This window comes from Acomys russatus, chromosome 6 (assembly GCF_903995435.1).
Source record: "Acomys russatus chromosome 6, mAcoRus1.1, whole genome shotgun sequence".
Classification (NCBI taxonomy): Eukaryota; Metazoa; Chordata; class Mammalia; order Rodentia; family Muridae; genus Acomys; species Acomys russatus.
In genome coordinates, this window is record NC_067142.1 from 60455667 (window position 1) to 60468334 (window position 12668).

General features: G+C 45.0%; 2 protein-coding genes across 3 annotated transcripts in view; both read left to right on the forward strand.

Annotated features, from left to right (window-relative positions):
* Nme7 (NME/NM23 family member 7) overlaps positions 1–12668 on the forward strand; it is a 391631-nt gene that overhangs the window by 163827 nt on the left and 215136 nt on the right. The window lies entirely within an intron of this gene.
* Slc19a2 (solute carrier family 19 member 2) overlaps positions 5496–12668 on the forward strand; it is a 52324-nt gene continuing 45151 nt past the window's right edge. Inside the window, exon 1 of the mRNA XM_051147753.1 lies at positions 5496–5851. Coding sequence (XP_051003710.1) covers positions 5648–5851 — 204 coding nt within the window. The 5' untranslated portion in view covers positions 5496–5647. The remainder of the gene's footprint in view (positions 5852–12668) is intronic.

Here is a 12668-nt window from a genome sequence, read left to right on the forward strand (position 1 = left end):
AAGGCTTCTGGTGTCAGCTCAGTCACTTATTCAATAAAACCAAGTTAGTGAATATGATCGATTTTCATTCTCCTTTGTCATGTCTTATACTAATGAATTTCTTTTCTTAGTCAAGGTCTTCCCTTGTCATCTAAAGTACTCATGTGGCCTCCTAGATTGTGTATATTATTCTGTTTATGTTTTTGAGATTTGTTTATACGTGTCTCGTAAGATTGTTTCACATTTGTTGGGGATGTATCTCAGGAGGTATCACAGGGTGCTTGCCTACCATCCACAAGGCTCTGGATTCAAGTTCCAGGAGCATACAAAAGAGAGTGCTCCAAACACAGGAAGACAATTTTTCTTGTGTTATTAAATTAACATTATTTTTATTTAATTGAACAAAATAAATAAATTCTCATTGACATAAAGACCAATTTTCAAGTTCCCTGTTCTGTTTCATCTTTGTATCTGTCTACTCTGTGAATGTTGTCTATTTGATTTGATTCCAAAGCTTTTGAATTTGTCTTGATATCGAATGAGTCTGAACCCTATTAGTAACCTTCCTTTGTATGATTTTACTGACTATTCTTGGACATTTCTATTGTGTTCCATAAACTTTGATGTACTTTTGAATTCTTAATTGAATATTACTTGGATACCTGTTGGAATTTTATTAAAGTTATAAATCGACTTTGGGGAAAAGAATAATTTAATTATTCTATGTATTGGCTAGGGGTATGGTGTGTCTGACAATTTGTTGAGACCTTGTTTTATTATCTATAAAGTTTTTATTTGGTCAAAAAATCCATAAAAGTCAGTATAACATATATTTGCAAAATGTTTTCAATGAAGATGAAAATAAGTGATTTACAACATATAAGTGGATCTTAAAATTAAAAAGGATAGAAAAATCAAAGGAAAAATGGACAAAAGTCATTAGTAGTGTACTTATAGAAGGGTAAATCAAAATAGTTAACACACAGAAAGATGCTAAATACAGCTGTAAATATTTTCAAATATGTTATTATTATTTTGTAATGCTCAGGATCTAATTCAGGGTCTCTCACATGCTAGGCAAGCATTCTCCTAGTCTCACTTTCAAATCTGCATACTAACGCTTCTCAACGTCTTCTCTTCTGTCTCATTCTTCAGTAGTTAGCCTGTGCTATGCTGTCATCTGTTGTAAGAACTGCGTTGGAAATGGTAGAATATTTAGGAGGCTCCCTGGCTTTGCTCAGTAGGAGTTAGTAGCACCCATCGTTTAATTGTGACAATAAAAAATCATCTCCAGACAATGGCAAACATCTCATGTGGGGCAAAATCATTTCACTTTGAGAACCGCTGTTCCCCACCTATTAGAGAAACTAAAAATTGTAAAAGCAGCAAGTCAGATCCTTCTTGTCCTTCTACTCTCTCTGACCACCTTTCCAGCCATCAACAGGAGAAATTCTGCCTTTGGAAGTGATCTCGGCAGTGAGCAGAAAGGGGTGGGAGAGTGGGAGGGCAATAATGGGAGGAGTTGAAGTGCAGGGTGTTGAAAAATGATAAAAAAAAAAAAAAAAACATTGTATGAAATCCTCAAAGAATTCATAAAACTATTGCAAAAAAAATCTGCCTTTCAACAGCTCTCATGACCACCCCTGTAATCAGCATATAGAAAAATTAAATAGTTTTACATTTACAAGTAAAAATGTAAGTGAGCCCAGCCTTTGCTTTTGTGGAGAAAAACTGAGAAATACCTATTAAAATTTTTAAAAAATATTTATTTTTTCAACTGGGCAAGAACATTCAGAGAATACATAGAATTAAGCATATATAAACATTAATAATGCAGTTATTGAGTTATAGCACTGTTAACAGTGGCCAAGAAGCTAGAAGCAGTATAAACGCCACAATAGGGAATGATTAAATACAGTACACCGCACAACTGGTTGCTGTATAGAAGGTACTAGAAGTATGCCTTATTATCTAGGATGCTCTCCACATAGTGCTCCTCAGTAAGATGAACAAGAACAAGAACGTGCATAGCATAATCCTGCTTCTTTCAAAACACATACCGCGACCCACGAGTGAGAAAAGCATCTCTCAATGTCCTCTCTGCCCACACCTCATGGGAGAACACAGTACGCAGAATATATAAAAGGCTCTTGTAAGTCAACAACGACAGCAAAAACTTTAAGGGACAACAAACTTAAGTGAACATTTCACCCAGAAAGATATACAGATATCCAATAAGTACATGAAAATATGCACAACATTATCAGTCTCTAGGGAGATTAAAACCCCAAACCATAAGATAGCACATCACATTTAGTTCGGTAGGCTACCCCTTAGAAAGGAAAATACACATATAAGGATGTAAAAAAAGATTGCAAGCATTGCGTGTTTAAAGCAAAATAGTACAGTTTCTATGGAAAATAGTTTGGCGGTTCCTCAGTCAAAACAGAATTCCCAAGTGATGCAGCAATCCCTCTCCTTGGAAACACACATTCAAACACTCACAGACAAATGTTTATAACTCACAACAGCCAAGAAGTGAAAACAAACCAAATGTCCATCGACTGATGAACGTATAAACCGGACATGGCTCAGGGCTCAGCTATAAAACAGAAAGAGCATATGAATCATAAAATCCTCATGCTAAGTGAAAGAAGGCAGAGGTGAAAGGCCTTATGTATGAAACTTTCAAGTAGCTAGATCCTCCCCGCCCCCAACCCCCTGAGACAGGGTTTCTCTATGTAGCCCTGCTGTCCTGGACTTGCTTTTGTAGACCAGGCTAGCCTCAAGCCCATAGAGATCCACCTGCCTCTGCCATTGCTGGGGTTACAGGCGTGCTCCACTGTGCCCGAATGTAGATAGATTCTTAGATGCGAAGGAACATTGGCATTTGCAGGCACTGTGGGTACAGTATGAGTGGGAACTAATAGCTTCTTAAGTGTGGGTTTGCCTTACGGGGTTCTATTACTAGAAAAAGGTGAAGGATCCTCAGTATTAGGGATGTACTAAGCCTCTGAGATGTCTGTTTCCACATTGCTTATTTTGCATATGTGACTAGTGCCTCTAAAAATACATATTCCATACAATAGCCAAAACACTAAGAATGTAACATTTACATAATTCCTGATTGTGCCATGGTTCTTCTTACTATAGGTAGGTTTATTGTATATATATGTGTAATACTATAAATGTATATGTAAAAATAAAAAATGTTTAATTAAAAATTTATATTCTATGAATTGTCCCGAGCAGGCCCACTTTCATCTCATCTAAGAAGCTAAATGGGGCTGGGTGTAGTTGGATGAGAATATACATACATACATACATACATACATACATACATACATACATACCTTCTCCATCAGTTTCCTATTGTTGCAAGGTCACACAAACTTACCATCTGAAAACAATTACAACAGCTTAGCTCACAGCTGAGTGTAACCAGATGAGCTAAGGTAGGATCTCTTTTTGGGGTTTCAATATTCAAAGTTATGTATAGATTCCCTAGATTCCTAAGCCTCGAGGAAGAACAGAAATTTGGCATGGGCAGAAAGACATATCAATGTGCCGGCTTGTTGATATATTTTTCTTCTCAACCCCTCCCCCACACTGAAACACTACATGTCTATGGAACGCAGCCTAGAGAACTACCCCTGCTTTCTTCTCTGTAGCTGGGATGAGAAGCTGCCACTACGGTGGGGATTTCGGTGACTGTGTATTTAATAGACCAACCATTCTCAAAATGCTCTTGTCATTGAGAGCTTTTTGACGTAAGTGGGTTACAACTACCGGTGCTAGTAGATAGTAAATTGAGCCTAGAAAATTTAAACATAACACACAAACACACGTTCTCTTAGCCTACAAACTGCTGTCGTCACGCTTTACATAGCCTCTGGAGGGTAAAAGGCATGAAGTCTTCCCAGACCATTTCTTAAGAAGACTCCGTGAAAAGTGTCAACGCCACACCCTGCATTTTTGCGATTTGACCACTCACGCCTCACATATTTTGGTGTATTCATACTCGTGCAGCTTGATCTGCTGTGATATTAGGACAAAAAAGTCATACAGAGGGCGATGAAAGAAAGCACGGGGGGCGGGGCGGGGGCGGGGCGGGGGCGGAATTCCTGTCACGCTTTGCCCTTGAAAAACTTCGACAAGAAACCGCGCTCTTGTTGCCTCGTTTTATTTTTAAAGAAATGTTCTTGGTTGCTTTAGTGATCCCGGATGGTCTATTCACCTTAGAACCAATAGCGCTTCAGGACCGCTTCCTTGCGCGGGAACCTGGGATGTGTGCTTCCGCACAGTGAGCCTGCTCAGTCTTACCCGCCAGCCCTCAGACAGCTAGTCCGCCCTCCTCCCGGAGGACACAGTGACCTAGGCGAAATCAAAGAATGAAAGAAACCTCAGATCGCCTTCACTAACAACAGCAGACGCTGTCGGTCTGAGAGAGGAATCTCAAGACCGGGGGTGGGGGGCGAGGGAGTCACTGTGACCAGAGGTGCCCGAGAGCCAGCCCTGAGCGGACTGAGCCAGATTTCCAGATTTTGAAGCCGAGAGTGGGGAAGGGGGAGTGCTGGGATTCCTTGGCGAATGACAGACTGTGTGTGAGCAGAGCCTGTCTAGTTGGATGGATAAGATGTTTTTCTTCAAACGGTGAGGTGGGAGATAGGTCAAGCAACTCCCAGTGTGGGATGGGGTGGGGTTTAGATGCTTTGACTTTTGCAAGCTCGGGGTATTTCGTGAGCTGCAGACTTCCTGGAACTTTGGGCCTATTTTAGGGCCTTGGCCTTTAAGGAGCTCTCCTTTACATAAGGTATACTGTAGTCAATGGTTCTTTGTATCCTGCTCACAAAAAGTGACTAAATTAAAGCAAAATCCTCTTGGTGACTAACTCCGACATTCCCGCTTTCTTTTTGTCTATAATATAAGCCTGGAGAGCTCAGCTCCCGGGCTAGCGTCTTTCTACGGCAGATGAATTAAATATTTTTAAAAATCAAAACCAAAGAGCAACAAAACTGTTGGAAGCCATGGATCGCATTCTCCCACCTCAAGGTTAAAGCTTTGCAAGCCTGGGGTCACTGCGTCCTCCGGGAGGAGGACGGCGGGCGGGTAAGACCGAGCAAGGCTCACTGTGCGGAAGTGCACATCCGGGGATCCCGCTCAAGGGAGCCTTCTTGACTCGTGATCAGAAAACGCGGGGTGATCCAGCCGACCGGGGCGCGGGGGTGTGCGCGTTCAGGTGCGTAGTTTCCCCGCTACAGTGTCTAGACACACAGTCCCTAACCGTCCCAGAGTGCCTTCACGTCAGAAGCCCGGAGCGCCGCCCTCGCCGTCTTTCCCGTCTTGTGAGTCCCTGACCAATAAGAAGAAGCAGGGAGACTGGCCTTGGTCCGGAGGGGGCGTGACGGGGGCGTGGCAATGGGCGTGGTTTGTGTGCCCCCTGCGGCGCGCTAGGCTGTAGGGAGGGCCCAGCACCCAGCCGACCTGGGGAACCGGCGTTCTGCGGGTGGCGGCGGGAGGGGGCGGTGACACCGATCACCCTGACCCTGGCGCGAAGCGGCGTCGCGCGCGGTTACAGGTGCCCGCGGCGGGCCGCGGCTGGAGCCTGCTCCAGTTGGCCAGGAGGGAGGAGGGGCGCCGTGTTCGCGTCCTGCCCCTCGCGCCCAGGATGGACGTGCCCGCCCGGGTGTCCAGACGAGCGGCGGCGGCGGCGGCCACGATGCTTCTGCGTACGGCGCGTGTCCCCCGCGAGTGCTGGTTCCTGCCGACCGCGCTGCTCTGTGCCTATGGCTTCTTCGCAAACCTCCGGCCATCGGAGCCCTTCCTCACGCCCTATTTGCTGGGGCCAGACAAGAACCTGACTCAGAGACAGGTAGGCGCGGCGCGGCAGGGAGGGGGAGGCCAAGCTCGGTGCGTGTCAGAGGAGGGCCTGGGGTGGAGTCCCGGACCGGCTACGCAGATATTTGATCGGATTTCTGCCCGCTAGGAAACGCACTTCGTACTCTGGGTTGCCTTACTCTTTAAGTTTCAGGCACGCTCCATGCGGTACTAAGCAAGAGGGGCCGCAGGCCGCGTGCACATGTTTCAGGCCATATTGTGTGATGGTGCTGTATAGTGGCATAACCCAGTTCTGCCCGGACACGTCCTGCAGGAGGTGCCGGGGACAGTGAGTGGATAAGGAAAAAAGTAAGCTCTACTTTGAATAGAGTATGTATGTATGTATGTATGTATGTATGTATGTATGATGTATGTTAGTTGACATTGTTTTTGTGGAAGGGTCCCCTCTTTTCCTCTTCTTGGTTTCTTCTTCTTCTTCTTCTTCTTCTTCTTCTTCTTCTCTCTCTTCTTCTTTCTTCTTCTTCTTCCTTCTTCTTCTTCTTCTTCTTCTTCTTCTTCTTCTTCTTCTGTTTTTAGAACAGGGTTTCTCTATGTAGCCTTGGCTGTTCTGGACTCACTTTGTAGACCAGGCTGGCCTCGAACTCACAGTGATCCTCCTGCCTCTGCCTCCCGAGTGCTGGGATTAAAGGCGTGCGCCACCCCATTAAAGACAATACAGGACAATAGTACACCATCTGAATTTGGCTTGTTTAATTAGGTGAGATTGTGTCCAAAAAAGATATCCTGCCCCCCTCAGACAGCCATCTCTGGGCTGGAAAAAAAAAATGGTATCACAGAATTGGCACTTGGTTGTTCTTGTATTGTGAATTGCTGCTTCACTGACAGGGTTTTGTTCCGTACAGATGAAGTTTTTGTGGGCTGTGGAACACATGGTCCATGATCAAGAACTGCTGTACATTCATTTACTCAAGACAAAAACTTGTAAGCACAACACAGCGGAAATGTAGTATACTTTAGAAATGTACCTAACTCCTCTTACTAAAACACATTGTCTCCTGGCATGGTGGTGCTGGCCTGTAATTCCATCAGTATAGGAGGAGACAGAGGTAGACAGATCTCTGTGAGTTCGAGGCCAGCCTGGTCTACAAAGTGAGTCCAAGACAGCCAAGGCTACACAAAGAACCACTGTCTTGAAAAACCAACCAACCAAACAAACAAACAAAACAAAACAAAACAAAACAAAACCCCTACATTGTCCCAGCACTTGGTTTTGGCAGAAGAGTATATAGACTAAGAAAGAAATTAAGCCAGTGCTGCTTCTGTACACTTTCCTTGAGAACCCAAAAGGGTGAAACTGAGGTCTGATGTCTTTCCCTAATGTCAGCTGAGTGGACACTGGGTAATTGCCACCTTTTTCCTGCTCCTCTTTCCTTCCTTACCACCTCGCTGACCAGCCCGCCTTGCTGTAAAATATTTTCCTCCCGTGCAAGCCTTCCTGGCGTTGCTAGTCATCTCTTTTGAGGAGCAACTAGCTCAGTAACATGCGTAACAGGTCAAAACAAGAGGTGACACTACCAGACTCATTTCAGACTGGCAGGATATAATTACTTGGAGTCCAGTTTGTCGCTGCAGCATGCCTCCATCCAAGGTCACTTGAGAAAGAAGTGAGAGTCAGTGTTGGTTCCTGGATGTACAGCAGACTTTTACCCAAGTGTTAGCTCGTGTTTCCTGCTCTGTGGATCATCTGACAGTTATTCATTGCCCATATGTATTTTGGTACTGGTTAAAGCCAACGGTAAAAGGGAAATATAAAAGAGTTCTGAACAGAATGATTTTTTTTTTTCCAAGAAGGAGATCACTGCGTGGTTTATAGGAAAGCATGATCCTGGAGAGCCAGAATGACACTGAGGCGGACATGACTTGGTGAGCGAGCAGATTAAAGTTACACCCAAACTGCCCTGCGTATGCAGTGTGTGCACCGAAGCATGTGAGGAGAAACATGTTGTCTGGGTTGGTACTTGAAAGTTGATCTGTTTTGTCATGGGACCTGGATTGAGAGCTGCTGCTGCTGTTTGTCACGGTCACATGCTCTGCCTTATCAGAAGGCCTTACCTGTGTTTAGGGGGGAATAGGAATATAGCCGAGTGCTAGACCCAGTAAATACTTATCATTGTAGGACAAGTCGAGGATGCGTGGCTTAGTGTAAATGTGTCAGGGCAAGGGGATTTTAAGAGAAATCTAGTGATCTGGAAAGTGGTGTCCTGGGGTCATGGCTGATTTTGTCGCTTATGCTAGTTTTGCCCCTTTTTCCCTGTGGAGAATCCTACATTAAAAAGAGAACAAAAACCTCGTTGCTGAAGTAGAACTGCTATGGTCCGTCATGAGTGTGTGCTTCTTGCTTTCAACAATGGACAGTTAAACAAAACACTGTGTGACTTTTAAGCAACATAAGGCCTAGGTTATAGTCAGTGACATTTGCAGTGAAGTTTGCCCTGAGACCCGAGGGCAGAACTTCCCCTCTCCATTTGTGTGGAAAGGTTTTACAAGTCAAAGAAAAGCAGCAAACATCAAAACCGCATTCCACCAAGAAAAGATAGAACCAATTTTTAGAGATAGAGTTCTGTCGGCTATGATGATAAATACCTGTAACCCAGACACCCGATAGGCTGAGGCAGGAGGATCGCAAGCTCAGGAATACTCTGGGCAACTTAATAAGAACATCCCTAAAAATAGTCAGTGGGACTAGAGATGGCTCAGTGGTTAGGAGTACCTGCTGCTCCTCCAGAGGAATGGGGCTCAGTTGTCAGCGTTTATGTCAGTTGGTTCATATCCACCTGTAACTCGAGCTACAAGGGAGCCAACAAACTCTTCTGGCCTCCATAGGTGTTTGCTGCTTTTCTTTGACTTGTAAAATCTTTCCACACGTTCTGCCTGGTAGTGTGGGCCTTGCAGATTCCTTTTGCCCTTTTGGTACACCCAGGCTTCATTCACATGCCAGTCCTAAACCTACCATATTCACCAACTCATGTGTGGTCCAATACTCAAATGCGTGATCTCTGCTTGGGAGTGTGTGTTTGTGTGTGTGTGTGTGTGTGTGTGTGTGTGTGTGCGCGCGCGCCTTTTGTGTCTTCCTCATCAGTCCAGGCCCACCGTGTTTGCCATTTCCAGTTTTTAAATTTGTGTGCACACATGCTTCTTTCTTATTTGGTTCAGAACTCTTGAAGCTATGGGTCCAGTTTCTTTTTCTTTGTCACCTCTACACAGATTCAGTAGTGGTATGCAAACACACATTCATTATGCAGGGTAACAGAACTGTCAACACAGTTTTCTTAAATAAGTCGAAATGTAAGTTGGTTTAAAACTGAACGCTTTACTTTCCTGTGACAGACATCTCAGAAGAAAATGCACACGATCAAGTTCTGCCCAGAGTTGTGAAAGGCGCCATGAATAGAACAAATCGATTTCCTTTGATCACACGGCAGAGTTTACCTGAGATGGGAAGTTAGCTAGCGCGCAGCTAATAAGGGGATGCCATTTGTATATTTTGGCCTGTGAGAAGTTGCCCTTCAAGAGCCAAAATACCTATTAAAGGAATGTCTTCTGGTTTTAAGAGCTCTCTACCAGAGATGTTTATAAAGGGCGTCCTTGGAGGCCGGGTTCTGGAGACTCTGTGGCCTCCATCTCTCTAGGAATCCCTGTCATGGTACCTCCACAGAGATGGCATAGCTTCCTCAGGCTTTGGTGTGGGGGATTTGGGAATATCTGGTTTGGAGCGTCTCTGCCAACCATGTGGTCACCTGATATGACTTAGCTTCTCTAACAGCAAGTTGACTTCTTAGGGCTGTTTGGATTCGTGGGGAATAATTAAGATAAGGTTCACAGCGTGGTGTGTTGGAGACGTGCAGCTATGGCACCCACAGTGGGAAAGGAGCATTTTTCTTTTCTTGTCTGATGGTCCTTGGAGGAAAAAACACAGGTCTCTTAATTAGAGGGAGTTAGCGGTAACCTGTCTGGTCCCCTGTGCTCCACCTGCCCCATCCCTCACCACATTTAGTTGATATGCAAGCCTGGTAGTATTACTTTTCCTCATCTTCAATTATCTAAATTGTGGGTTTGTGTTAATGTGGCATTAACCTCATGAGGGTTATTTGTCTATTTTGAACCAAGGTCTTACTATGCTACCAAACTGGCCTGAACTAGCTAGTGGTCCTCCTGCCTCAGTCTACAGGCGTGCACCAGCATGCCCTTCAAATGCCAAAGGATGGGACTTGTGCAATGGGACTTTAGCAATTAATTAAGGACAGCTTCTGCTGAAAGCCACACAGCTGATCATAAACATGTTTTTACTGGAGTGAACAGTTGAGCAAAAACTCTAGAACAAAAGAGGAGGGGATGCCGAAGGAAGCAATAGAGACGGGTTTTAAACTTTTCGTTAACAGTAATTGTATGTATTTATTTGTTACTGTAATAATGTCAGCACGTGCATACAGGATTCAGTGATCCAGGCCAAGCAGCCGGCATTCGCCTTCACCGTTTCCCCACGTTTGGAGCCCCTGAGCTTCTCCCTTCTACTTAGTCATAAATGATATTACCGGCTGTTTCGGAGCGTAGTGGAATGACTATCTCAGCTACGCTCTGGCCCGTTACCTGTACCGCGTCAGCCTGAGGGCACTGCCGTGCTGTATTTGTATTGGTTTGTCGTGGCTTCCATGCATGAGAGTGACCATGGGTTTCGTCGTTCTGTGTCTGGGCGGCTTAACCTAAAACGTTGTCTTCTGGTTCCGGCCATGATGCTGCAGGTGACAGGGCTTCATTCTTCTGTGTGGTCCAGCAGTGGCTCGGTGTGCACTTAGACCACAATCTCAGGAGAGGTTCCCTGGCCAATAGCTTTGTGGTCGGGAAAGACACACTATGGGATCCACGAAGGTACAAAAGCAAGCCGAGGCACACAGGGGACAGCCAAACTTTAGAGACCCGAAGGAGAACAGTATCTGGAGGGACAAGGGGTAAAGGAGTGCAAGGAAGGGCTCATTGGAACACAACTGAAAATATCTGTAGGAAGCCGCTTGCCCTACCTCACTTCTTCATAAGGGTTCACAGAAGGACTCCGAGACAGTTTGTTTCTCGTCTGTTAGAATGTGCACACTTTGACAAAGAATCCCTTCTGTAGTTCCTATGATTGTGTAGATTTCAAGGCCGTACTACAGAGCAAGTTCCAGACCAGAGACAACAACTGCATAGCTAAGACCCCCAACTCCAAAACCCAAAGCAACAACAACAGAACAGAAACACCAAACACCGGCTGACGTGACCCGACAGTACTTTGCCAAGTGGTGAGCTTCTCGTTAAAGAAGGACCTTCTGTTGTTATCCAGGGAATGCGGTTCACGGTTGAACTGGCTCTTGTTCATATAGCCCAGTAGCCTATGTCCAGTTCAGTCTTCTAGTTTTCAGGCCTTTACTTCTTGCCGCAGACAGTCGTGCAGCGCAGATTGTATCCTCTTGTACTGATGATGAAGCTTTATTTCTAAGGGGGAATGGACAACTTACCTATGCACAACCCTCTAGCTACAATTACTCAGCTTACCTTGTTCAGCTTTATGACAGACACTGTTAGAACGGTGCTCACCCAATGTGTCAAACTCTGGATTTCGATTTTGACCTTTTCCGGAGCTAGCAATGATGCTTTGCTCTAATGCTATGGAGAAGCAGTGAGTCACAGTGCCCTTCCAGCCATTTGTTTGTGAGGGAAGATAACAGGGCACAGAGCTGCTGCATGGTGAGGTTCTTCAGGGTGTGGATAGTAAATACATTTTTTTAATTTGTGTGTGTTATTTTATTCAGGAATGAGGGGTTGCACATTTAGCCTGCCTGAGGTAAATGTAGGACATCTTCCTCAGTCACTCTCACCTCTATTGGGGGGAGGGGCATGTTGAGACAGGGTTTCTCTGTGTAGCCTTGGCTGTCCTGGATTTGCTTTTGTAGACCAGGCTGGCCTTGAACTCACAGCTATCTGCCTGCCTCTGCCTCCCTGAGTGCCGGGATTAAAGGCGTGAGCCACTGCGCTTGGCATCTCCTCTATTTTTGATACAGACTCTCTTACTGAGCCAAAATGGCTAGGTTAGCTAACTGTCTGGCAAGCCCCAAGGAACCTCCTGTCTCTTCCTCCTCAGTGCTGAGATAACTTTTTATATGGGTATTGGGGATCTGAACTCAGGCCTTCATGCTTGCATGGCAAGCATTTACCAACTGAACCGTCTTCGCAAACCAAATACATTTTTTGATTTATGTTCAGTTGATAGCAAACTTATTAGTACTAAATCCGTTCTGAGTTGAGGAACAGTTCTTAATCATGCAACATGTAATGGAACTGAAATTACAAAAGAATTGATGGTGGTGGTGGTGGTGGTAAGAAGAATTGACAGTGATCTTGTTTCCAAAACATTTATTGGTCCTTGTGTCTTCCAAACAGTATGCTGGCTGGTACAGCATGTAACAGATGAATGCTGTTATGCAGACGAATGCTGGGTCCACCTCTCAGAAACCTGAAAGGTGCTGGGCATGGGTGAGATGTACCTGTAGCCTCAGCACGTCAGAGGCTGAAACAGGAGGGTCAAAAGTTCTACATAGTGCTTTTGAGTCTAGCCTGGACCATGTAGTAAGATTCTTGATGCCTGGAAAGGATTTTCTTATGAAAAAATAACGGCGAGGGGATAGGAAAGGCGATTGCAGGCAGTTATCTGAATTCACCATAGCCGGTGCTTCTTTGCTTGGGAAGGGGATATTAGTATTCTGTTTTGTAAGAATAGGGTTTTGTCTGTTGGGTCTCTTGATCACTCATGAGCTTTTATG